This window comes from Vicia villosa, linkage group LG2 (genome assembly GCF_029867415.1).
Source record: "Vicia villosa cultivar HV-30 ecotype Madison, WI linkage group LG2, Vvil1.0, whole genome shotgun sequence".
In the NCBI taxonomy this organism is placed as follows: Eukaryota; Viridiplantae; Streptophyta; class Magnoliopsida; order Fabales; family Fabaceae; genus Vicia; species Vicia villosa.
Window position 1 is genome coordinate 146,004,830 of NC_081181.1, and position 26,595 is coordinate 146,031,424.

General features: G+C 34.5%; 4 protein-coding genes across 5 annotated transcripts; 2 read left to right on the forward strand and 2 right to left on the reverse strand.

Annotated features, from left to right (window-relative positions):
- Positions 1-1,657: 1,657 nt before the first annotated feature.
- LOC131652344 (vesicle-associated protein 2-1) lies at positions 1,658-4,837 on the reverse strand. 2 transcript variants are annotated; one of them, XM_058922186.1, is made up of 7 exons: positions 4,527-4,837; positions 4,312-4,382; positions 4,142-4,223; positions 3,073-3,188; positions 2,843-2,971; positions 2,339-2,407; positions 1,658-1,900 (listed from the first exon to the last, which is right to left on the reverse strand). In XM_058922186.1, the coding sequence occupies exons 1-7, from the start codon at positions 4,576-4,578 to the stop codon at positions 1,766-1,768; spliced, it is 654 nt and encodes a 217-aa protein (XP_058778169.1). In that variant the 5' UTR covers positions 4,579-4,837; the 3' UTR covers positions 1,658-1,765. The 2 variants fall into 2 exon arrangements, with proteins under 2 accessions (XP_058778169.1, XP_058778168.1); XM_058922185.1 differs by having other exon boundaries at positions 2,339-2,413; positions 4,527-4,836.
- A 9,517-nt stretch (positions 4,838-14,354) lies between these two features.
- LOC131646980 (large ribosomal subunit protein bL19cy-like) lies at positions 14,355-16,579 on the reverse strand. The gene is made up of 5 exons (XM_058916901.1): positions 16,422-16,579; positions 16,017-16,325; positions 15,762-15,848; positions 15,537-15,670; positions 14,355-14,661 (listed from the first exon to the last, which is right to left on the reverse strand). The coding sequence occupies exons 1-5, from the start codon at positions 16,443-16,445 to the stop codon at positions 14,553-14,555; spliced, it is 663 nt and encodes a 220-aa protein (XP_058772884.1). The 5' UTR covers positions 16,446-16,579; the 3' UTR covers positions 14,355-14,552.
- A 3,218-nt stretch (positions 16,580-19,797) lies between these two features.
- LOC131650245 (uncharacterized) lies at positions 19,798-20,256 on the forward strand. Its single transcript, XM_058919965.1, has one exon. It carries the CDS (start codon positions 19,798-19,800, stop codon positions 20,254-20,256), a length of 459 nt encoding a protein of 152 aa, XP_058775948.1.
- Positions 20,257-26,131: 5,875 nt separating this feature from the next.
- On the forward strand, positions 26,132-26,488 carry LOC131650246 (early nodulin-20-like). Its single transcript, XM_058919966.1, has one exon. It carries the CDS (start codon positions 26,132-26,134, stop codon positions 26,486-26,488), a length of 357 nt encoding a protein of 118 aa, XP_058775949.1.
- Positions 26,489-26,595: the final 107 nt, after the last annotated feature.

The window sequence follows — 26,595 nt, forward strand, 5'->3', positions numbered from 1 at the left end:
TGAATTCGGAGATGAACTTGCGAATACACCAATTTTCTGAAAAACAATTTTATTTCGGAGATGCATCTCCGAAATCAATATTTTTCATTAAAATATTCACCTTTTCGGAGATGCATTTCCGAAAACACATTTTTTTCCAATAAAAGTACGTTTTCGAAAATGAACTTCCGAAACAAGGGGTATTTTTGTAAATTCGCCAGAGGTGACCAAGAAGGTTAGGAGGTGGGTAAAGAAATTTCCCGTTATTATTATGGGGAACAACCAAGTTGAAAGATTGGATTATCATAAAACCTTTACTCTCGTTGTGAAAATGGTAGCGATAAGAATCTTTATCGATCTTGTTGGTGCCAAGCGTTGTGAATTTCATCAAATGGGTGTTCACATCACCTTTTTATATTGTGAGCCTGATAAAGAAATATATATGAAATTACCTCTCGGTTTCAAGACATATCAACCAAAGACATATACACTAAGTCAGACATGTCGTTTGCACAAATCTCTATATGGATTAAAACAGTCACCTCATATGGTTGTTTGCAAAACTCAAAGCATCCACTTATGGTACAGTTTCACTCAGTCGTACTATGATTATTCTCTATTTACTTTACATTATGATTGCATAGAGTCGAATGTATTAATTTGTGTAGATTCCCTAATTATTTTTGGAAACAACAAATCAATTAAGTCGTTCAAAACCTACTTGAGCACATACTTTCATATAAAAAAAATTTAATCCTGTAAAATATTTTCTCAGCATTGAGGTGGCTCGCAATTCCTATGGAATTTTATTGCATAAAAGAAAACTGTTAGAAGAGAACAAGAACACAATTCCTATGGAATTTTAATTGTCACTACATCATAACTTTCTTACTCTTTTTATATGTTAGTTCAATTTTTGCAAAAAAACTGTTAGAAGAGAACAAGAACACAATTCTTGGCGTTGTTCGTTATCTTAAGGTATGCCTCTAATTGAACATGTTGTCCTTTAAGTAGGCACTCTCTCACTTGATGTATTGTTTTTCTTGAGAACTCACATATCTCTTGAAAAACCAAAAAGACAACAAGTTGTTTCTAATTCCTTTGTCCAGGCTGAATATCGTTACATAGCTACTACGACATGTGAACTCAAATGGTTGAAGGTTTGATGGATTGTTTTTCTTGAAAACTCGCATATCTCTTGAAAAACCAAAAAGACAACAAGTTGTTTCTAATTCCTTTGTCGAGACAGAATATCGTTACATAGCTACTACGAAATGTGAACTCAAATGGTTGAAGGTCTTTTACTTTCTCTTGGCATCCCTCAATCTCAACCCATGAATATATAATGTGATAGCAAATCAGCATTGCATATAGCCCCCAATCCAATTTTTCATGTGCACACAAAACATATTAAAGTTAATTGTCATTTTTTACAAAATGAGCTTTCTAAAAGGCAACATTTCAACTCACCATATATTCACTAATATTCAACTGCAATCCAGTTTTTCATGAGCACACAAAACATATTAAAGTTAAGTGTCATTTCTTACGAATTAAGAGCATAAAATTTACAGAGAAACATGAGCAGTTTAAAAAGTATACATAAAATTTATCTCGAGCTCTGACAAAAATAATGCAGCAATCTCTTCAGAAGCTATTGTTAAGCTGCAAGGTAAGATAAATAAAAAATCTCTCATTTAAAAGAATATAGAACTTTACACTTTTACAGTGAACAACGCCGAAAGTCTGCATGCATGCAAAGGTTTTGAACGGTTTCAACTTTCAATTATTCTGTAGATGGTGAAGAGAATAAAAATTTCAAAAGAAAGCCAAGCAAAAATCCGATGAGACCAACAAAAACGGCGAAGGTGAAGGAAAAGCCAGGATCGCCTCTTTGGTTTCTTCGCCTTTTCAGCATGTCCTACACATTCAAGACAACCAATGGATTAGTGATATTGGTTTGTAATAGCTCTTAACTGTATGATGCATCACAGTTATTATAGATTTAAGTGCTGCATCCAAAATGAAAACAGAAAAGCTTTTATTCAATGTTAATTTCAAGTCCAACTATCACTTAGAGCTCTAATTCACTTCATGGCCAATTTTAGTACTCAGGGAATATGGTGGACTTGAATTGACCATGAATTCATTTTTTATTCAGAAAAGTAGCTCCCTCCATAAATATTTCGGTTAACTGTACGATAAGGGAATGCCATGTTTCTAGTTAGTGCGCACGTAAAAGTATCATTTTGACATAAGAAATGACTCAGAAAAATGAAATAAAATGTAGTCTATGAATAAAATCTTGACCGAAATCTAATAATAAATGAGTTATGGGGGAAACATGTAGCACAATTACCAGTTCCTGTTGAAGCTGCCGCGTTTGTCTGAGAATGGTCTCTCTTTCTTCCTTCAGGACCTGTACAGCCTGACTCTTCAAGGAAAGGAAATTCAATTTCAGCATTACTGGCTAATACAGTCCATCACGGTGTAAACTTTGATTTGGCTAAACCAAAGTAATGAACCTTAATTTGGTTGAGGTTTTTCGTTATATAGAAGCTGGGAAAAGTATACATGTATAATATAGAATAGAAAGAGTGGCAAGAAAACAGATAAATCGTTTATAACCCGATACTACATTTACTCTGGAAGTGAGAAATTTGATGAAAGAATGGATTTATATCTTCCATCCTAAGGCCTATAGCAGAAAGTACAATGCTTATTCAATTTTTAATTTTTACTACGCCTGGTTTGGAACATAAGATATAGCATTATTACGAAAAATAACCACATTTGAAATGAAGAATGAAAATGAAACTTCAAACTGAATTGCCCAAAAGATGGAAGAAAAGAAGACACTCACAGAAGATGAATCAAGTTTTTGTGTGGAATTCTTCCCATCATCTTCAGAGCTTCCTTCGGGTGACGTGGGAGAAATATATGAGACTCTTAGTTTCAAATCCTCTATCGAATTACCACTATCCTTAGTAAACTGCAAGCAAAAATAACAGTATCAGTAATCATTTTTTTTCATTTCAGCTTATATAACTGATACAAATTAAAGGACAATGTTGAGGACAGTTACTTTCTCACCGTATCTTGAGGAAGATCATCCACATCAGTATTTGGACTCACTATTGTACTCTGTAAGAGAAACTTGTCTTTACATTGCATGTCTGGAGGGTATTCATGTTGAGCTTGGAGAGTCACTGTACAAGTACAATAATTGAACAATAAGACAGATGCTAATAATACTACAGAATGCAATAGATCCGGTTGATTTCGAGTGTAGTATTGTTTGACCAAAAATCAGATCACTTGGAAAATACCTTTTGAAAATAGTGTATAACATAGTCAGATGTATGTCACTTTTTTCCCTAGTAATCAGTGATGTAGGGAATCCAAATTTATATTTTATGACCGGGTAAAATTACAGTGTCAGCATTTAACATTTCTGCACCTAAATTTTTCCTTAATCTTCTATCTGTGTATCATATGAAATGACCAATTACAAAATTAAGGTTCACTAGATGGTTTTTTAGTAATGTGATCACATGCATATCTCCCTTAAGCAGTTCAATCTTTCACAACTTTGAAGACCTTGAAAAAGTGTTTCAATTTCAAGCCAAAATGAAAAAAAAGGTGTTATTATCAAGAGCTTCTTTGGCAAAGGGTAAGGAATAGTAGAAAATAATATTACTCTTCACTAAATCAACTGATTTGTTTAAACTGATTTGTTTAAAGAATAAAGTATCAAATAGTCTCTAGACTAGAGTTTCAAGATATTAAGTACTTGTTTTCATTTGATAATTTCTACATTTTGATTCAATATTGTGCGCTTCAAGTGGTTAATGAGTTTTACTGACGGTCAAATCGATTAGAAATACCCGAGTTCAAACTTGATCTATGAAACACGGACACAGACAGAGACACGGAGACGACACCGACCCGGAAACGGACATGCATGTTTTCAGAGGTGTCGGCGCCACAGAGACCCTGGTTGAAACAATACATGGCCATATTTGACTTATTTCTCGGCCGAACTCCGGATTACCGGTCAGGCCATTTTCCATGGAAACCAAAGGGTAAAGACAGAAAATTCCCACAAATTTAAAAACATACACTTGATCTTAATCAAAGAACTATAGTTATAAATGAGTACCTCTGATGATACATGAATCCCAGGGATGTATAACACCTGTGTTTGGCCGTACAAAATACTTCTTAGGAGAAGTGGTTTTGACCTAACAAACACCAAATAGAATAAAATGCAATCAGAATAATCTGGAGAAAAAACAAACCTAGCATCAATGTGAAGGTATCATAAATTACCTTGAAAGCAACATAGTCCTGTGTGTTATTCAAGACTTTAAGATCACAAAATGTTTGCTTTTCCAGCTCAACTGTTCACATAAACATCATAACAACAATATCTTATTAAGATTGCATCATCATTAATGAAAAACAAAGGAAATTAATTCATATAATCATGATCTTAAGATGAGGAATATTAATAATTGTAATATATAGTAGTAAAAAAAACATACATTGAAACCTGAGCTCGTCGGGAGTAATAGTGATGAGAGAAGTTGCAGTCATGACGAAGAGGAATGAGTTGTTGTGGAAAGGGGAATGAATTGGGATTAGAGAGAGAGAATGAACATCGCAGCGGAAAAGAAGGGTGAAGAAAGGGAAATGGAAGAGAAGTAGTAATGAAATTTATGTGTGGTGTAACGAGGAAAAAGGGAGTACCAATGCAATAGAAAATAACGCGATTAATTCGGCACCTGGATAGGTTCCGGTCTGGACTCTGAACCAAAAGGAGTGAATGAGTGTCCTTTGAGGACACGACTCTAAACACTGCTTTTATGTGTTTTTGTACGTGTGAGAGTGAGTGTGTCGTGTGTTGGAGTTGGAGTTGGGGCCACACTCACTCGCGTCTCTCACTTGTCATGTCTTACTATTCATTTCATACACCTGTCCTTTGTATCTGTATTTTCACCTCTTTAATTAAACCAACAAACATTATTCAATTCAAACTATTTTTATTAAATACTACTCCAATAGGGCCTGAATTTATACAGTCGATAAAGTAATAAATTTTAGGGGTTCCCAATCTACTGTAAAAAAAAAAAATGTCTTCCGTGTGTCTAGAGATACATCAGCGGACACATCTTTTTTACACATGACTGTAATGAAAATGGTGAGAAATTATTGTTTTGTAAAAAATTATTCTAGAGATATATTCACGTATGCACTAAAGATTAATTCGAAAATACATATCCGAAATATCCTTTAATTAACTAGTTACTAAGTTATCCAGAGGCGCATCTCTCAAATATGTTCGGTTAGATTAAAATAGAAATATGCTAAAATAACAATTAACTCCCAAATAAACATTACATAGACAAATATTACATAAATTTAACATTAAATATTATTAAAAACAGATGGTTTGGGACGTTACAACATTCTTATAATATCTTCGATTGATCTTTGAATCGTCACATCCACTTCAATCAAACTATTTGTTGAATAATGACAAAAGGTACTTCTCATCACCTTTGAATCATTATCCATCTTCAGTCCAAGTATTCTTAAATATATCTTCTGTTCATTGTCTATTGAGGGTGAACGGTACTCGAACTTGACAACTCTCCGATTTTCTAGATATTGCAAGAGAGTATTCAATTTTCTTTTCCGATCGACGAGAAGTATGTCCTCGGTGATCCAAATTTGAAGTGGGGTTTTGTGTCATTGAACTACACAAAAGTAAGATGGTGATATGTAATCATTCTGGTTTGTGTAAAAAAAATAGATTGAGAGACCCTATTTATATAAGTTGTAGAGCAATAAGAACATTACATACATGATCATGTATGCATGAAATATTTTGAAGATACATCTTCGGATCCGCCTTATTTTTTTAATAAATAAGAGTCTCTCCGGAGATGCATCTCCTAATAATCTTCTATTTTATTTTTTTAAAATTAATAAAGAGATATCCGAAGATGCATCTCTGGACCCACCTAAAAATTATGCAGAATGGAGCCATGCTAATTATACATAGCAGAATCAACTATCTATCTATTAAAAGAACGTGCATGTAAACTACCAATAATATCATTCACTTTAACTTTTTTTACAATTCCAAAAGATTAAAATAGTAAAAACTTAATCTACCAATTAATTCGCCTCACTTCAACCAAATTCTACCAAATGTTAATTTCCTATTTGATATTTTTTTTCAACTTTCATTTTTTCCTCATCTCTCACTCTACCACACTCCGTCTCATTTTTCATTTTATTATTTTATCTTTTTTTTCCTAATTATTTTATCTTCTCCTAATTATTTTTAATATATTAAAATGTGTAACTATAGTATATGATTATCATGTTAAATATTTATTGGTGTATGAATGTATACAATGTTGACATTTAGTTTTTACGATAATTTAATTAATTTAATTTTTTTATTAATATTAAAAATATTAATTAATCTATTTTTAAATTTTTTAAAATTAAAAACTTATTTTATGAAATTGGATAATACTTAATAGTCATACCCAATTAACTTTCCATCTAATAGATCACCATTTAAAAAAAAAAAAAAACTTACCTAAAATTTCTTAGGTGTGGTTTATGCTATTTGTTAATGAAAATGTAACAAGTGTATTTTAACATCATCTAAGGAGTGAAAATAGAAGAAAATTGTTTATGTGTAAGAGAAAATTATACACTTGTCATATTTTCGTTAAACAATAGTACAAACCACTCCTAAAGAATTGTATTTAAGTATTCTCCTTAAAAAATATCTATTCTACTTTAATTAATAATTTTTATTATTTGAGTTACAAAATTCTTATTTTTCAAATGTTAAAATTACCTTCTTTTTTTTTCACATGTCACTATCAATAAAATACTTATTTTATTTTAATTAACAATTATTTTTATTTGAAACACAATATTTTTATTTTTTAAAACTCAAATTTTTTTCTTACGCGTCACTATCAGAAAAATATCTATTTTATTTTAATTACTAATTATCTTTATTTGAGGCACACAATTATTGTTTTTATACGTCAAAATTTCTCTTTTTCTCACGGGTCACTATCAAAAAAATATCTATTTTATTTTAATTAACAATTGTCTATATTTGAGACACAAAATTCTTATTTTTAAATGTCAAAATTTCTCTTTTTCTCACGAGTCACTATCAGTAAAATACTTATTTTATTTTAATTAACAATTGCCTTTATTTGAGACACAAAATTCTTATTTTCAAATGTCAATTTTTTTCCTTTCTCCATTTCACGAGCCTTTTCCTTCATTTTCTACGATTATTTAACATAATTGAGTTTATATTATCAATATTCAATTTATAATTAAAAAAATTACCTGTGTGGACGCACGGGTATTTTGCTAGTTTGAAAAGCAAAAAATGTCCAAAAAAATATCACCCAATTTTATAACAGTATGCAATGCGTTACTTACAAAAAATGTGTTATATTGTTAGATTACAACTAAAACGCGTCAAAAGTTGAGTCACTACCTAAATATATTGGTGGCTCAATCTCCGACCTTTCCTTTGCTTCTCGTTCAATGCCACTCAACTTGGTGAACTCTTCCATCCTTTCAAGAAAGTGATCTAGCCATGTTTCAGTATCTTGTGTAAAATGTGTCATCCATTCTTGTGATGTCTTTGGTATAGGACATCCTGATTTCAAATAAACCTAAACAAAATGTTGTTTTTTGATAAACCAATACACATGATGCACTCAGGAGGATTATGACGTGGCTTACTCCAAAATGGAAAGAATGTTTATGAGAAACCATATCGTGTTAAATCAATGCACACCTTGTCATAAGCACTTGCTATAAGATGCCTCATTTTTGGAAAGCACATTCATTTGTCAAACGGAGTCGGACCACTAAGACAAGGAACAAGAGCATTGAGAATTGTATCGTAAGTTGCTTTGTTCCCGTATAACTTTGTGTATGATCCCATATGAATCGTCATCTCTTGTATAAGATGACGGTTGACAAATTGGTGGTCGTCCTCTCCTTTATTGAGTAAACCTGAAACAGCTCGAAAACCACAGTTGTCGTCACTTTCAACATTTACAATCTGCTCGATGTATTTGTGCGTAAAAATGACATCTCTTCAATGAACTTTATTTTTGGTAACGTCGATGGAGGAGATGGTTTACTAATGCGCACACCCTTGAAAACACTTTCTGGGAATTTGGAGTTGGAGAATCCAAAAAATGTGAGTCAACAAGTTCAAAATATGAAGGAGACCGTCTTGTGGAGTTGTCACTTTGAGTTAGTTTTACCTTTTTAGGGGCACCTTTGGTTTTAATCGGTTTCGATGATGGTTTCAAATATGTTGTTTATGGATTTGCAATCTTGTTAAGTTTCTCTTTGATGTGTAATTTCAAGATGTCATCAACTTTCATGAATCTCTCTTGGATCACTTTCCACTCGATCATCATAGATATGTTTGATTTATCATCCTTCCTCATACCATCATCATCAAAACAGAGTCGGGTCCAGTGAGTGCAAAATTTGTTCATACATATTGGTTTTCATGCTTCAGTTTCTTTGAAATTAAACAAGCACATGGAATACTATAAGTCTTCCTAAGTGTAAATTCACACTTTGAGCTATTGGGACCTGTTTTACCCGCTCGTTTGGGTTCGTGAAAAATAAAATTCAATGCTGCCTGATATACATTGCCAACCAACTATGAATAAAGGATGTTGTCTTTGGATTGGTGTTCTAACATAGTAATGCTCCGACCAAAAGATGTTTGTATCTCATTATGTTGGTTTCAGAGAATTTGGTTTACAGCGTCTCAATCTTGACAAAAATCACCTTGACTGTTTCCTCGCCAATTCTTCAGTCTGGAATGCGTAAATTTAACCTTGTTAGATTTTGTAATGCCAAAGTGTCGAACCTCATCAGTCCATCCACAAACAATCTTCTCTTTAACCTGAACCGGAACCATGCCCTCAACATATTTCAACAAATATGGATATATCGCACACACAATCCTGAAATGTAGAATAGATTCAACATATAATTCTTTCATGGAAGAATTTATGATACCATTCCATGCATTCATTATATTTTCCACAACCACATCAGGTTTGACAACTTTACCATCTTCACTTTTGACTTATTTCGTACTAAACGCAGGTTTTACTCAACTTTTCATATTTTTGATTATGTGATACTTACTAAGTAATGCAGAAGAAATAGGAAACGTCGTTGCAATTGAATTCATCAATGCAGTGTCGCATTTGATGATTATAACTTGTGGCATGTTTTATTGGTTCTTCAACATATTATTGCACTTTTCCAAAGCCCGTGTAACGTTGTCTTCTTTTTTGGATTCCAAAAATGCAAAACTAACTGTATAAGTTATCTCCATCTAAGTGACACCAACAATTTCCAAGAGCAGAAGTATTTACTTGTTTGTTTTGTATGTTGAGTCAATTATGAGCACTGAGGGAAAGGTGTTGAACAACTTCACAGAATTGTGATGACTCTAAAATATATCTCAAACGTTGACTTTATCATCATAAACTTTGTAACTCAAAACATAGTCGTCATCTTTCAAAAGCTTCAACAGTTGTTGCATCTCAGATCCTGGTCCTCTTACCACCTTGTATCGAGCACGCACGTTGTATATTTGCTTGAATTTGAAACATTTAGAGGTAGATTCTGTTTCAAAGACGCGAGTATGTTTTTCAATGCCATCATGTTTAATGTCATGTTTGAAATAAGTTCTTCTCCTCCGGAACAAGGCGACTTACAATGGAATGACCAGTTAGTTTGTCATCCAAGCCATGATTATGTATACTTGAAATCACATTAAATTTACATGTCTCATTCTCCCTATGATATCCGTGCAATTTAAAAGGACACTCAAATTTTCTTGATCTCGTGTCATCTCGTTTTAACTTCCTAATATTTGGTTGGTATGTGCCACTTCTTTCGATACCACTGTTACAAATGCTTGTCTTCTATCCGAACCATTGTTGGACCTTCCAATTGCAACTCCAAACCCCAATTTTCTGGCCTCCCTACGAATTCAATGTAGCATAGGTTCACGAACCAAAAACACTTCTTTATTTGTAAATTTTGCACAAACATATACCTCTACAATGACCGTCAAACACCCGATTTAACATCATCATCCGATTCATCTGATTGAACATAATCATTCACTTAATCTGGTTTAACATCATTCTTCACTTCGATCGTTTTAACATCCACACTCACAATAACTTTGGGAAACATATCCGGGTGCACCATATCTATTACAACAAATAACAAAAAATAGTGTTAAAATTAAAACTATCAAGACACTCCGGATATGCACATCCAGACCATACCAAACTTCGTTCGGAGATGCATTTCTGGACTCAATGTTCATTTTTCAGCTTCAAACATGGATTGAGTTTTTGGGGAAGAGCTCAGATTAAAACAACTTACTTGGTTGGTAGAGAATTTCTTCAGAGGGAGAATAGTGAAAACCAAGGGAGAAACATGGTTGAAATTATAAAAGAGGAAATTCAGTTTAAGGTGGAGTTTTCTACTATGGATACTAGTAGTAGTGAGGGAACGGTTACAGAGATCTCTACTTATCATTTAACTCATGATAAGGTAAGGAGGGTTATTGTAGCATCTCAAAGGGACGGTTATGCTAGCCTTGGATATTATGTTTTTAATGTGGCTGAAGGAGTGCAAAATAAAAGAAGAAAAACCTTCAGGGAGGCATTTGAAAACAGGTGGAGTCAAGGGTGGTTGAAAATTCATACTTGTAGGTTTGTTAAATTACCTAGCCAGAAAAAGGTAATTGGAAACAAGTGGATGCAAGTGGTAGGATAAGGGTTGTTTGAATTTGATCAAAGTTATTGATTAGAGTTTCAACCTGGTAGAGAGCAGCAATGTTGTTGATGGTTAAATTGGTATAATCATGTTTTAAAGTCGAGGTGGAGATTGTTGAAGTATGTCTTAAAACCTTTGTTGATGAAGAGAAAGAAAACATATTTCGAGATTGTCAAAAATCAGAAAGTCAAAAAGTAATATGGTTCGAGCGATTACGGGTATCAGATTCGATCGGTTCGGTTCATTGATCCATTCGTTAATGTTAGAATATTATATATTAATTTAGAGATCACATAAATTAATATAAAAATATATTATAAGATAAATATTTATAATATTCAATAAGATATATATTTATAATAGTCTAAGAGATATTACAAGATATTTATAAATTTGAGAGATATTATAAGATTATAATGATATTTTTTATTCTAACAATTAAGGAGATATGTTTTGGGATTTGTTATGGATTTGATAAATTTTGGCTATTTTAAATATGTATCTCTTCTGTTATTATAGTGTGACCATTTTAGAACATTAGAGAAAAAGGGATAAATAAGGGTTTAGGGAATTCCAAGGGAAAACTTAGAAAGAAAAAGGTTTTTAGGAAACTTTTAGAGTTATCTACGGGAATTGGGAAATACTTATAAACACTTTGGGTTTGAGTGATTCTTATATTGAGAGTTGGAGAGGATGAAAAACACTTGGGTAGAAAATAAAGTTTGTTCTTCGCTTCTTTGGGAACTGCGAAAACTATTTCTTTTTAACTTATTTGTAATTTCTTGTAACAACTTTTTGAGTATAGTGAATTGGAGAGTTGCTCTCTCCCCCAGAGTAGATCGTTTGATCGAATTGGGTAAACAAACTTTCGTCTTTTTCTCGCCTTATTCTGTTATATTATCTGTGTGCGGATTATTATTGTTGTAGACCATTTATTTTGGTTGCTATTATTCTTGCCTCGCAAATTAATATTTAATTTTTTCGTAACTCACAACAAGATTCACAATATTATTTAATTTTAATTATAAATAATTAATAGAAACTTAAGCAGATCCTTGTATTGTATTGTATGGGAAAGGATTCAGTGCCTTTACTATTAGGTGCCTTTGTAACTTTAGCCTTATTTATACAACATAGAAGTAGAAAAGGTAATCTAGCCATAATTACACTTAGATATTACCACAATATAATCAAAGATAGAAGAAGAAGCAGCTAGATTATGGCTAGATACTCCTTAAACTTTTCCCCAAAAACTCCTGCCACTTTTTCCTTTACAGTTGATACATCTAAGCATTCAGAACCATCCTCATTCCTAATTATGGCTAGATTACCTCTTCTTCTATCTTTGATCACATTGTGGAAATCTCTAGTGTTATTATCCCCTTCCTTTAAGGAGTCTGTTGAGTTTAGAACAGAATTCAGTGGAGTAGCTTTTAAGAATATTTCTATGGAGGAAAGAGTAGACTTAGAGATAGCATTCTTAAGAGAAGTGAGGAAGGTTGTGTGGGAATCAGATGGGGATAAAAGTCCAGGACCTGATGGACTTAACTTTAAGTTTATTCACGAGTGCTGGTCTTTTTTGGAGGAAGATCTAATTACTTTTTTGAATGAGTTTTACGAGAATGTTGTCTTACCAAAGGCCATCACTACTTCTTTCATTTCATTAATTCCAAATTCTAACAATCAACAACATTTGAAAGAATATAAACCCATATGCCATGTGGAATGTTTATACAAGATCCTGGCTAAAATCCTTGCAGCAAGACTAAAGAAAACTCTGGGAGGAATCATTTCTCCATGCCAGATTTTGGATGGTGTGATTGTGCTGAATGAAATAATTGACTTGGCTAATGGAGAAAAAAATGAATGCTTGATATTGAAGGTGGATTTTGAGCAAGCTTATTATTGTGTAAAATGGAGCTACCTCAAGAAAATGTTAGCAACTTTTGGTTTTAGTTTTAAATGGTGTATTTTAAGGAGCAATATGTCAATCCTGGTGAATGGCAGCCCTTCAAAAGATTTTGTTGTGATTAGAAGGCGTAGACAAGGTGACCCTTTGTGACCTTTCCTATTCACATTGGTGACTGAAGGGCTACAGGTCTGATGCAAAAGGCTAGACAAAATGGATCTTTTGAAGGATTTAAAGTAAGTGATGCAGTGGAACACTATATTTTGCAATTTGCAGATGATATAGTGATAATGGGGAAAGGAATTTGGAGCAACTTATGGAGTATAAATCAATACTCGGGGGTTTTGAAATGGTCTCTGGATTGAAGGTGAAATTCTTCAAAAGCAAACTAGATGGAATCAATATAACATAGGAATTCATGATAACAGCTTCTCAATTTCTTTTCTGCTGCATTGATCAAATTCCATTCAAATTTTTGGGAATTAAAGTAGGAATAAATCCTAGGAGATGTTGTGTGTGGAAGAGTGTGGTGGAGGGGCTAAAGAAGAGAATGTCAGGACGGAAGGCAATGAGCTTATCAATTGGAGGGAGGGTTACAATGATAAATGAAATTCTCAATGTACCTATTTATGACATGTCATTTTACAAAGCACCAAAGAAGATCATTAAACAAATAATCTAAATTCAAAGCAAATTTTTATGGCTAGGCAATAAAGACAAGAGAGGTATTAACTGGTTGAGATGGGACAGCGTATGTAGAACTAAGGATGAAGGAGACCTTGGAGTAAAACATATTGGAACATTTAATTCAACACTACTTTGCAAATGGAAGTGGAGGATGCCTTGGAGTAAAACATGTTGGTATATTTGTTTGGATTTGTTGATTGTTTCTTGTAAGGGTTAGACATACATTTTTATAAAATAGGATAACTTAAAATATATAAATATAGTGTATGAATATGGACCAGGTTGGATGCTAAGGTGTCCATGTCTGCACCGTACCTCTTTATTTTAGTAGGTAATTAAAGTTACTAGCACGTTTATTTTAGTGGGTAATTAAAGTTAATAATTACAAAGTAACAAGTTTCAACATTCATATTTTTTTTTTACAATACGTCCATAAAAATATGTATTTCATTTATTTGGCGAAATATTATTATTTCATTAAAAAGAGAAAATCCTAACAAGTATCTGAAGGCATTGTTTAAGAAAAGACAAATAATCTAAAAAAAAGTATACCCTTTATTTCAAAATCTGCAATCATGCTTTGAACGAGAACATCACAACACATGAAAAATACAACTATAATAAACAACATACTATTTCATGGGAAAGGAAGGATTGGGGTACCTTTGGTTTTCTATACCTTTGTAACATTATGACTATATATTGCATTCCTATTCCTTCTTCTTTATTTAAGTATTACTTTAATCATATATTATCTTCTAATTTATACTAAAGGTATCAAATAGTAAAGAAGCAGACCCTACCCCCTATTTCATAATGTGACACACGTATTTAGTAATGTTTCTAGCAGCCATTGGCTTTCTATAATAAGCATGGACAATAAACACTTCAAATTTCTCAATATTATCAAAAACAACATACACTTGTTTCCATTCCTCAGAGGATAGATTAAAGGGAAGGAAAAATATACAATCTACAATACAACAAATCAAAATACTCAAATTGTGGCCCACCTATAACATGTCCAGGATCAGCAGATTACTTTGACTAAGAACATGATGAATGGTGTGTGACCTTATCATTTGAAAGTGGAGAATCTGGGGAGCTTGTGTTTTAGATAATACAATCTTGCCTGCCTGACCTTTCGGTGCTTCACCACTTTGATTTCTTTGATGTTTGGTGAGTAACTGCAACACGAAACATAAGCATCGTAACATACAATATCTCGCAAGAAAAATCCAAGGTAATTAAAATTATGTTGGTGTCAATTGGTAACTTAATAATGTGATCCATTTGGCTAATTTGCTTGAATAAAATATTTCAGATCCTTAAAATCATATTTCATAATCTCTTATCATGCAACATACACCTTAGAAAAATTTACAGAGAAGAATCACAGACATTTATTGGCAAGGCAATCAACAGACTTGTTAGCAGCACATTGAAAAAAACATTAATCTCACCCTCCATTCTTTTAGAGGAAAGAGATATCATCATCGTTAAACTTCAAATAGAACTGAAAAGGAATTCCCAAAGGTGTTGGGAAGTCGAACAGAAAAGGTTGCAAAGTTAAAACACTCCAATGGAGTGAGTGAATCAAATTTGTAAGAACAAGGCAATTTTCAGTTCTATTGGTCTATGGTCAGTGACCAATTTCCTAACAATTAAAGGTGCACAGTTGCAGACTTTAACGAGCAACCAGGGTACCAGCACTACCACGACATTAACATAGAACTACCACGACATTAACATAGAACGCATCAGTTGGGAAGTAATCTATATTTTTTTTAAACGATAACATTAAATTATTCTATTTCCTCTTCATATTTTTAGTCATTCAATGTCTCTCAGCCTCTAAGATACTTCAATTCAGCAATAATATTAACCGAAGAACTCATCCCAAATCCACATCTTCTAGTTTCAACATCTTATATCCTAGTCACAACAATTTGATACATGGTGATACACAACAAGGCTCCAAAAGAAACATTAACAGGTGCAAATTACAGTACTAATCATTACTAAATTATCGGGAGAGAAATGAAAGAGTAAGGATACTTACATTGGGAAGGTTATCTCAACACCAGTGCCAGCAATAATTCTTCGGACTCGAATAGTGGTGTGAATACCAGCATTTTGTCTGGCGATTACAATACCTTTGTAAACAGATAATCTACGCTTGTTCTCAGGAACTTCCTGCAAGTAGAACAAAAATACATCACCATTAAATTCACCTCAGCTTCAAAACCTTGTTAAAAAACTAATTTTAGAAAAACATTAACAGTACCAATCTGATTTCAATAATATCTCCAGTCCTAAGGTCAGGAGTGACCCTCACTTCATCCGAAGCCTCAATTGCCCTCTTATGCAATATCTTCACAAACAACATCACACATTTAGAAATGATATTCAAAATGTGAAAACCTAGATAATTTAAACATTCAAGTTTTCTAATTAACCTTCAAAATAGAATGAAATCTTAATAATACAACAAAAATCGTTAATTAACAGTTCTAATTGCGATTAGGAAGAAATAATTTACCCCCATAACATCACCAAGTTTGACCCGAGTTTGTCTTGGTGGCTTCAATTCTTCAACCTCTGGATTAGATTCCGAAACCTCTTCAGCATCAGTTTCCGGAACTTCATCTTCTACATCCGAAGCCGAAGCAGCATCGGGATTGGAATCAACTCTAACAACAAAAGTAGGCTTAGCAATGAGAGGACTGCAACGCCGTGAAATTGAGGTTGTTGAAATCAACGGCAAGTTACGAGAACCGAATGTGGAAGCGGAGGAAGGAGAAGAGAAACATAGCTTGTTCGGAAGAGATTGCGTAGGAGCAAACAGAGCCTGGTGAATTCAAATTATGGATTAAGTAGCATAATTGAAAATGTAACGGTTTTCGCATTCAATTGAGTAATAATAATGAAATGAGAGAAGAAAAACCTGAAGAAAAACTTGAGAAGCCATGGAAGAGGAGGGAAAATTGGTTTGGAGAAGAGGGTTTAGTTCAGTGGATACGAGTCATGGAAAGACCACAAACGTGGGAAGAAGATGAAGGTAAAGAAAGAACTTACGAAAACAGAGTCCTTATCTGTTTCTATCCGTTCAACACTTGTTGGGCCTGGACTACCAAAACTCTATGGGCCTGAGTTCATTGGCATTATAACACAACAAATTTACCTCTACCCCCTACATTATTCAAATATAAGTTTTTTTAAATTTTAATCCTTTGTTTTTTTACTTGCGATGACCATATGTCGCCCCCTCAGGGGAGTTGCCTAGTCTTAAGCGCCTCCCACTCTCCCAAAAATTATGGGACACATAGAGAAAGAAGTTTTTTTTATCAAAGTGAAGTCAGACTCAATAGTTGATAACTCACGAGCACACCCTTGGAGAAAAAATTGAGGTGAATTCATTAGCAGAATGATAACTCAAGAGCAAATCCAGACACTCAGCGCGAGCACAAGCAAAAACTGTCGACCACAATCCCGACATAACGCGTCGTACTCGCAAGTAAAATCCAACAAGTTACGAGCAAAATATCGTCCTTGCGTTTGCAAACTCACGAACAAGAGACGTCTATGGCGAGCAACGTCTACGGTAATGCGAACTCGCCATCACGAGCCCGGATGAAAGCTCGCTTCACGTAGAGTCATTTGCTCCTCCTCTACGCAGGAATTGACTATAATTCATTGCTCATCGGCCTAGAAGCAACGACTTAGGGGGGCTTCTGTCCTAGACTGGGCTTGTGGCTGACCCATTGTCGAGCACAACCCAACCCATTTCTACATCGAGGACGGTCCATAGTGTTGGCCCAATCCGTTGGGACGACTAAAGAACACATTCCCCACGTGCTCCTCACCCGAGGACACTTCACCAACTGCACCTTCACGCTTCGCGTGATTGGTGAAATCGTCTTGCCCTTTGTAACGGGAAAGTCCATCAATGATCTGCGAATTGCGGGGCAGTTGACCCAGGACGATGACCACGAGCTACTCATTCCTACTTTCACGTGAGAATTCTAGCAGTCATCCATTGTGGGCCTAGACACTCAACCCATAACACAGACCATTGGTCAAATGCTAGGGGCTCATTATAAATACCCTCCTCTGTAGGACGGTCAGGTATTCAATTTTTGACCCTTTCTCACTTACCTCTTCACCTGAACTGACCTAAGCATCAGAGTGTCTACAGTTACACTCCCTCCTCTATTGATTGTTCAAGCCTACGGACATGCTGCCGCCCACTCACACTTTCTGATCATGGGTAAGATCAGATACCTTGTTGTTGGAGACCCAAGTAATAGTGCAATTATAAGGGTAACTTTCGATGAAAGGCTTAAAATGGTTGTTAGAGGAAGTGCATTTGTCAAGGATGATATTTTTTCATCAATTTTCTTGGCAAAATCCATCCTCTTGGCCAAGGTCGTAACCGAGTGAAATTTTAAGGCTTAAATGCACTTTTGATCCCTGTAAGTTAGTGAGTTTTTGATTTTCGTCCTTGTAAGTTTTTTTTTGGGTCTGAGTCCCTATATTTCACATTCGCATTCATTTTAGTCCCTAAAATCAAAATCCGCAGGAAAATTCGCAGGAAAGCTGCAGAGTTTCCTACGGATTTTGGCTTTAGGGACTAAATCGCAACCAATAAGTAAGATATAGGGACTCTGACCAACAAAAAAAACTTACAGGGACGAAAATCAAAAACTCGCTAACTTACAAGGACCAAAAGTGCATTTAAACCAAATTTTAATTATGCTTTCACCCCATCTTTTAATCCATTAAGAAAAATTCCCTTAAGATACTCTGGTTCTACACTTTTAAGTGGGTTAACAAACAATTCAAACTGATCACGATATTCTTCCACTAAGCTTGTTTGTTTAAGGCTCATTAGCAGTTCATAGGGACTTTGAAGCATCGACGGTTGAAAGCACTTCATCAAACCTACCTTAAAATCGTCCCAAGATGGTGAGGGAGAATAAATTTCCACCATTGATACCAAGTGAGTGCTTTTCCTTCCATGGCTATCATTGCAACGTGTACCTTTTCCTCATCAGTGACACACCTTAAATCAAAATAGCGCCTTACACGATTAATCCACCCAAAAGCATCTTCACCCTCGAATATGAGAATCATAAGTTTCCTCCATTTTTCATGAGAGTTGGAGAGATTTTGTCTAATTATAGGGGTACCATAGACTAGGTTGTAATTTCGAATGGTGAGACCGCAGACAGTTCTGAGCAGTTTGTCAATTCTGTGTTGTGATTCATATTTCTCAGTTTCCATTAGTTCGCGCATTTCCTGAATTTCTTCTCCAGTTGCTACAAAACTTTCATACGCCCTTTCTAAAAATTCTAATCTTGCTTCCATTTTGCGACACATGTAGATCATGAACTAGTGCCAATGATTGTTGTTTCTGATACTTTATTGCAGATATATCAGGAATAACTTCATGCATTAACAGTTAAAAATTGCAATAACAACTACAACATACATAATTAACTATAAGACTAAATAAAATCATTAGGATTAGAGAGCCTAGTTTGTCCCAAATTAAACCAACCAAATAACAAACTGAATGAGACTTTCTCATTCTTTATTCTACTTAAAAGACATTACATTTAATTATATAATTTGAGCCAAATTTATTGGGCCTTGGACCTACGCCTAACATATACATTACTAATTGGAGGTCTAATAACCAATGAAAATTTCTTTGCACCCTTATAGGGGTAAAATAAACCTCTGAAAACCCTAAAATGCCCTTCAGAAATGCATCTCTGAATGCACCCCAGATTAATTTTCACTGTGTTTCAGAAATGCATCTCTGAAACCACCCTTATTATTATTTGAACATTAGATTTAGACATTCTGTGGTTTTTTCGGATAAGCATTCCCGAAAATATTGTTCTTATATCAGCTTGCTGCATGATCACCCTACCCCTATTTCATTCTCTCTTTTTTTCCCATAACCAAAACCTATCAAAAAGTTTAATCATTCTCAAATTACTTTTCGTCTCTAAACCAAGTTTCAAGTGTTTTATCATGTATAATAGAGCATAGAAAGCTGCAATTTAAGATAAACTTTCCTCATTTCATCATTCATTTCCTTGCATTGATGTTAAGTTTTAGATGAAAAAATAGTGTCACTTTGGATATGCATGCCTGAAACTCGCCTACTGTATTTTTTATATACATATCTGAAACATGCCCTGTTATAGAAACATAATTTAACATATTTTCTGTTTTGCCTGTTTTAGATATGGTGCATCCCGACATGTTTCTCAAAGCTGTTGTAAAGGTTTAGGACAAGGTGAATGACAATGCTAAGTCGGATAAGGTGTAGGACGACGTTAGAACTAGATGTTCGACAACAACTTAAAAATGATCAAATTTTTAGTGCTCCTCAACATATGCTTGAATGGATCCGAATGGTAGCTAGCAAACTCGGGTTTGGCGTTGTGATTGGAATGTTTGACACTGGTACTAGTAGAAGGAAAGCATTTGTAACGATGAGATGCGAAAGAAGTGGAAAATATGTTCTGAAAATTCGGAAGTTAAAACATGATGACACCGGATCGAGAAAATGTGAGTGTCCATTTAAATTGCACGGATATTGTTGGGTGGATGATATATGGTGGTTTAATGTCATTTATTGTATACATAATCATATGTTATACACCAAGCTACAAGGTCATCCAATTGTATGTCGGCTTAAGCCGGAGGAGAAGGAAATTATTTCGAAAATGTCGATAATCAAAGTTATGCCGAGAAACATGTAACACCTCATTTCTACCTGGCGAGAATTATAAAAATCAGAGTTATAAAATTTTCAACAAACATATGGGATGTCACAATTTCAACTTACAACAACAGCAATTAATCGCATGTAAAGCAGATACATAACATATCACATTCGGATGAACCGATAACAACATACTTTAGTCTTTGAAACTAGACAACTTTTTATTACTTATGCAGCGGAATCACAATATTCAATTTTAAATAACATATCATCTTGTTCAACTAAAACAACTTGAAACATCTTGGCACTTCTTAAAATTCAACTTAAAAATTCAGCAACATAAAACAAAGGCAACAACTAAACAACTATCATCCATCACATGAGTGTTATGTATCAGAGCGACATCACCGACTCGAACTATCGAAGCTAACTATTCTTCATTGTTGTTTACCTGCACGTTACCAATATAGGAGTAACATTCAAATAGAAGGGGTGACATATCTACCAATATAAACAAGCATATGATAAATAATATATTAGGATTGGATCATACCAAATTACCACTTCACAACTTATAACAACAATTAATCTGACACGTCATCAATATAATATTACACAAAATAATCAACTTAATATCATAAAAAAATCGCCACAACAAATATACAATTTATTTATCATCAAAACAAAATCATCAACATCATATAACAACTTAAAATGCGACTCATAATAATGCACATGCATGTGGTACCATTGGTGCAGAACTCCCAACTTAAAAACCGCCAATTAATAGAGACGTCAACAAGGTATAAGCCTTCAACTTTAAAACAAGGCATAAGCCTTCAAATTAATATTTGCCAATCTATGCCAACTTACTGAGCATCAACTCCAACTTGATAATGCGATGTGTGCGACGCAATATGGATGTCATACAACAAGAATAATTCATCAACAACACAACAACTTAGCAACATTGTACCAATAAATAAAGGTACTCATCATCACTTCGACACTGGCCATAGGCCTACAACTTAGCATCAACATATCAACAACAAATCAACAACCATAAATCAACACAAATAATTCAACGGCAATTCAACGACACATCAATATTGGTCATAAAGCCTACAACTTTATCTTGCAAATAATTAGAGGCAATTCAACTAAATTCACATCACCTGCAAGTTTACAAGTTTCCAACAAATATCCAACGTAACAATTCAATCAAAACAACCTACACACGTTCCGTAATTATTCGGACAGTTTTCAATCCAAACCGGTTAATTAATTTGTCAGTTAAAGTTACTAATACTCCTATTTGGTACTGTTTTCATCCATTGCTTATCAGTACTACTAGTTCATGTTATTGAAAGTTGCTTCTGCTATAAAATCCTATTTGTGCCATTATTCTTACTGTCACAAATAATTATGCTACTAACCAATTTTCTGTCATTCTATTCTAACTATAATACCAGCTGAGTTATATATATATATATATATATATATATATATATATATATATATATATATATATATATATATATATATATATATATATATATACTTCTGCTATTTCTACTGATAATTTTTTGCTCTGATATCTACATTAATACTGCTGTCAACAAATTCTCCCTAGTGCCTAGTATTATCCTTCTGCTACTTCCATTCCTACTAATATTTGCAGTTAATATTCCTCTACTATGGTTATTCTTCTGTTAATGTCTGCTACTGTTACTAAAAGGAGAAACTAAACAACTTTGTTTTTCAATTAATTAATCATCATATTTCTCATTACCAAATAGTTCTATTACTAATTATCATTGGAATTCATTTTTGGTTAGGCCAAGGCACACATTAGAGAATCCATTGAATGAAAGTACTACAAAATGATGGTGGCCCCCACCCCACTCTCTTGTTCATCTGGGGCACCCACCCCAGGCATATGGGGCGCCCACCCCTTGCTTGTGTGGCCCCCGCCCTAGTTTCTTTCTTTTTCCCAGAATTTCCTTTCTTCTTCCTCTACTAATTCCTAACTCCAGAATTCAATTTCATTTCTAATTTCATCGACCACTTAACACAACATCCAATATTCTAGAACATCAATTTTGGTTAAATCGACACGAACAAATTTTCTTTTGCACCAACATTTCATTGATCGAACATAATTAATTTCTTATCGATTTCAAAACATCACAACAAAGAACACCAACACAGACAACACCCACACCAAACATAGTAGTAATTTCAGCAACCCAAAATCCCACATATCAATCATCATATACCCGATTATATAGTCAGAATCCCACCCTTACCTTGGATTGGAGACCGCACTACAATTCTCTGATCGAATCCGAGATTCGCCGTAGATTCTAACCTTTGCCTCTTCTACAACTTTTCCTCTTCACAACAACTCTTCGTATCTTTACCAAAACCCTTAATCCAACTTTCTATTAACCTAATTCTCTTCCTTTAATATAAACCTTGTATTATTATTATTATTCCTATTGGGCTTAAGCTTCACACCCCCATATTTCTATGTCAACCACCAAAACAAGCCCAATCAAATAATTACTTCATTATTTCACCACCGCTAATTAAATGATTAATTCCAATAAGATAATTTAAAGTCCAATATTTCACGTTCACTTCATAATTCATCCACTATTTCGAAACAATTCATTAAAAAATTAATCGAATTATTCAGGGCATTACAAAACATACTTGCCGATTTGAAACGAAAAAGACCCCATAGTGTTTCAAATATCAAACAGGTATATAATGAACGTTATCAACAGAACATGGCGAATAGAGGTACAGATCTGAAATGCAACAACTTATGAAACTTTTGGATGACAACCACTATGTTTCAAGGTACAGAGTGGGTGAGGATAAAGTCAGTGTTCGTGACATTTTTTGGACTCGTTAAGAAAGAATCAAGTTATTCAATACATTTTCAATCGTTCTTATAATTGATTCAACGTACAAGACCAGAAAGTATAGGCTTCTACTTTTAAAAATTGTTGGCGTCACTTCTATGGAGAAGACATTTTCGGTGGGATTTGCATTTATGGAATATGAGAAAGAAGATAATGTTACATGGGTGTTGGATATATGCAAAAATTTGTTGAAGGATCCACAAAATATGCATAGTATCATTGTAACCGACCGAGATATCACCCTTATGAATGCGGTAGGAAATGTGTTTCCTACATCATATGCATTACTTTGCCAATATCACGTAACAAAAAATGTGAGAGCTCGGATCAAACCTACGGTCATGTTGGAGAAGATAATGAATGCATGGACGAATATATTAAATTCTTCTACAAGAGTTGTATGATAAGAATGTGGCACATTTCAGGAGTATCTGTGTTAAATATCCAGATTTTCTAAAATACGTTGAATCTATTATTCTTGATCAGGCGAAGCGAGCGAATACGATGATGCCAAATTGTTCGAAGTTCGGATGTACAATTAGGAAAACTTACAGGCTTCCGCGTGCTTGTCTCATTTCTAAAAAGATCAAGCTAAATTCACCCATACATATGGACGAGGTCTACACTCATTGGAAAGGACTCTGTTTTGATGATTACGGTGCGACGAAGAATGGTATATCGAGTATAACCATCGCAACCGAGTTGGAAGTGATCATGGATAAACTTTCTATCCAAAAACCATTAAAGAACAGCTGAGGAAAATCGCCTATCCAAAAACCACTGATTTGAAACCTCCTCCGCAACCGGTAAAATCCAAATGTGCCCCTAAAAAGGTGAAAAGTACATAAGATAACAATTCAACAAAGCAGACTCCGTCTTACCATGAAGTTGTTGATTCACATTTCCCGGATTCTCCAACCCCAAAATCACAAAAACGTGTTTTCAAGGGAGCTCGCATTTCCAAACCACCTAGTACACAGCCTATTAAAAAACAACCACCTATTATCCACATTGATGAGATGTCGCTTTTTATGGACAAACACATTGAAAGGATCATAGATATGGGGGTGATGGTAATTGTGGGTTTCGGGCCTTGTCTGGTTTACTTGGTAAAGGAGAGGAGAATCACACTCTTGTGCGCCAAACACTTATTTCGAAGTTGACGATGCAGAGGGAATTTTGCACACGACTATATTGGAAAAAAGAAAAATTCGATAAAATTCACAATGCTCTTGTTCCATGTGTTATCGGTCCCGTACCAGTGGCAAAGTAGATGTGCTTCCTTGATATGGTCATCTTATAGCAAGTGCATATGACAGGGTGTGTATCGATCTGACGAGATATGGTTTTTCGAAGACATTTTTCCCTCTTCGGAGTCGCCCACCTCAAGACCCTTCCGATCGCATCATTTGTATTGGGTATCTTAGATCGCTCCATTTTGTTCAGGTTTATTTGAAACCGGGGTGTTCTGTTCTTGCTACATCAGTGGAGTGGACGACACATTCCACAAAAGAGGCGGAAACTTGGTCGAATCACTTTTTGGAAAAGATGGCAGAGTTCACCAAATTGAAGGGACTCAAGAGAGAGAGTCAAATTGGGAGAAGTCAAAGAAAGAACCTGTTTTAGATTTAAGTAGTGATAGTTCGTTCGGTGCATTTTAGAATGTAATCGAACCATTTTTTTGAATGTATTGTCGTGCACAATGTATATTCTATACGGTTCAACACATATATAATATATCTATTCTACATTTTACCGCTATTTAATTTTACCGTTTTATTCCTTTTCATGTTTCTATGGAAATGATTCTGCTTTTGTTTTTGCATATTTCGGATATACATATCCAAAATAACCTTCATTTAAAAAATAACAGGGGTTATTTTGGATATACAAATCCGAAACTCCTATTTTCGTAATAAAAAAATGTGAATTCAGAGGTATACATATCTGAAACATGCCCTGGTGGCAGGATAAGAATTCTTGGGTTCAAAATGCTCCAAATCTTCTATAAATAGGGTCTTCAAACCATTTCTTCAACATCACACACCACAAACTGAGATGAGCCAAACATATTCTCACTTGCTTTTATCTACTTCAGTGGTGAGATGTCGCCACGTCAATTTAGATTCTCCGAGGACACGCCTCTCGCCGAGCTGATTACAATACTGAACTCTCTCCTGCATTATCCAGAAAATAGAAAGGTGGTCAAACTCGAGTATCGTTCACCCTCACTTGACAGTGAAATAAAGATAAATTTCACCCAGTTTGCACTGAAGACGGATGACGACTTGAATGTTATGTGGCGTACTTTTCACCGATACTCTACTAAGGATCCGATTGAAGTCGATGAGAAACTTCAACGACCGGGAGAAAATGTTATCAAAATGTTGCAACGTCCTCAGCTACCAGTTTATAACTAAATGTAATGTTTAATTTCTGTTTCACTATCTATGTAATTTCGACTATCTATGTTAAATCTATGTTAAGTTGTTTTGTTTTTAAGGTTTTTGCTTTTGTTTTGGGAGTCAGTCTTTAATTCGGATATGTATATCCGAAATATGCATTTTGATTCTTTCGAATATGTATCTCCGAGTCTATGCGATAAAAAACTAGAATTTAATGAGTTCGAAAATGCATATACAAATAAAAGAGGTATTTGAGAAATTCTGTCAAAAACCCCTAAGAACCCATTGAGAGATTCTTATGACCAATAACTTTCACAATAGAACTTACAAGATGCCTTGGATAATTTAAAATGGCTTGTTCTAATTCCATTGGTCCTGTTGGACCTCACAAGATATATGCCTGTGAACCTTAAACTTTATCTTCGTCATATATACGTGTAAATTCCACCTTTTGATTGCGTTAAAAAACAAGAGCGAATAATAACTTTTTTTCATCTCTACACCTATCTATCTATATATCCATCACAGAACAATACCTACATTGCTCTCTTCTGTTCCTCTCCCTTGTGCAACAATGGCACTCACACGTGCCACACTTGTGCTAGCCATGTCCCTTACTCTCCTAACATTATCCATAGCCCAAGCCCCTTCCCCTGCACCCATCATGGCCCATACTTCTTCTCCTATATCACTCCCACCAGAAAGTCCGAGCCCAAGTCCAAGTCAGAGTCCAAGCCCGAGCCCAATTCCAAGCTCTACCATAGCTTTCCCTCCTGCCCTTACACCTGATTCACCATCACCTACTCCATCTCCGTCCACCGGAGAATCGTTTTCTGATAATCCAGTAGCCTTACCAAGCAACGCTTTTATTCATAGGAACAGCTTTTTCATGCTACCACTCTTTGCTGCTGCTGCTATGCTTATTTCTTAAACTGAGACGTGATTACCAAGTCACTGAGATATGCATTCATGTAAATTCTCTGTTGTTAATTTTCCCTTATTTTGTTATGTTGCTTTTCTATTATTTTAGTAGCTATG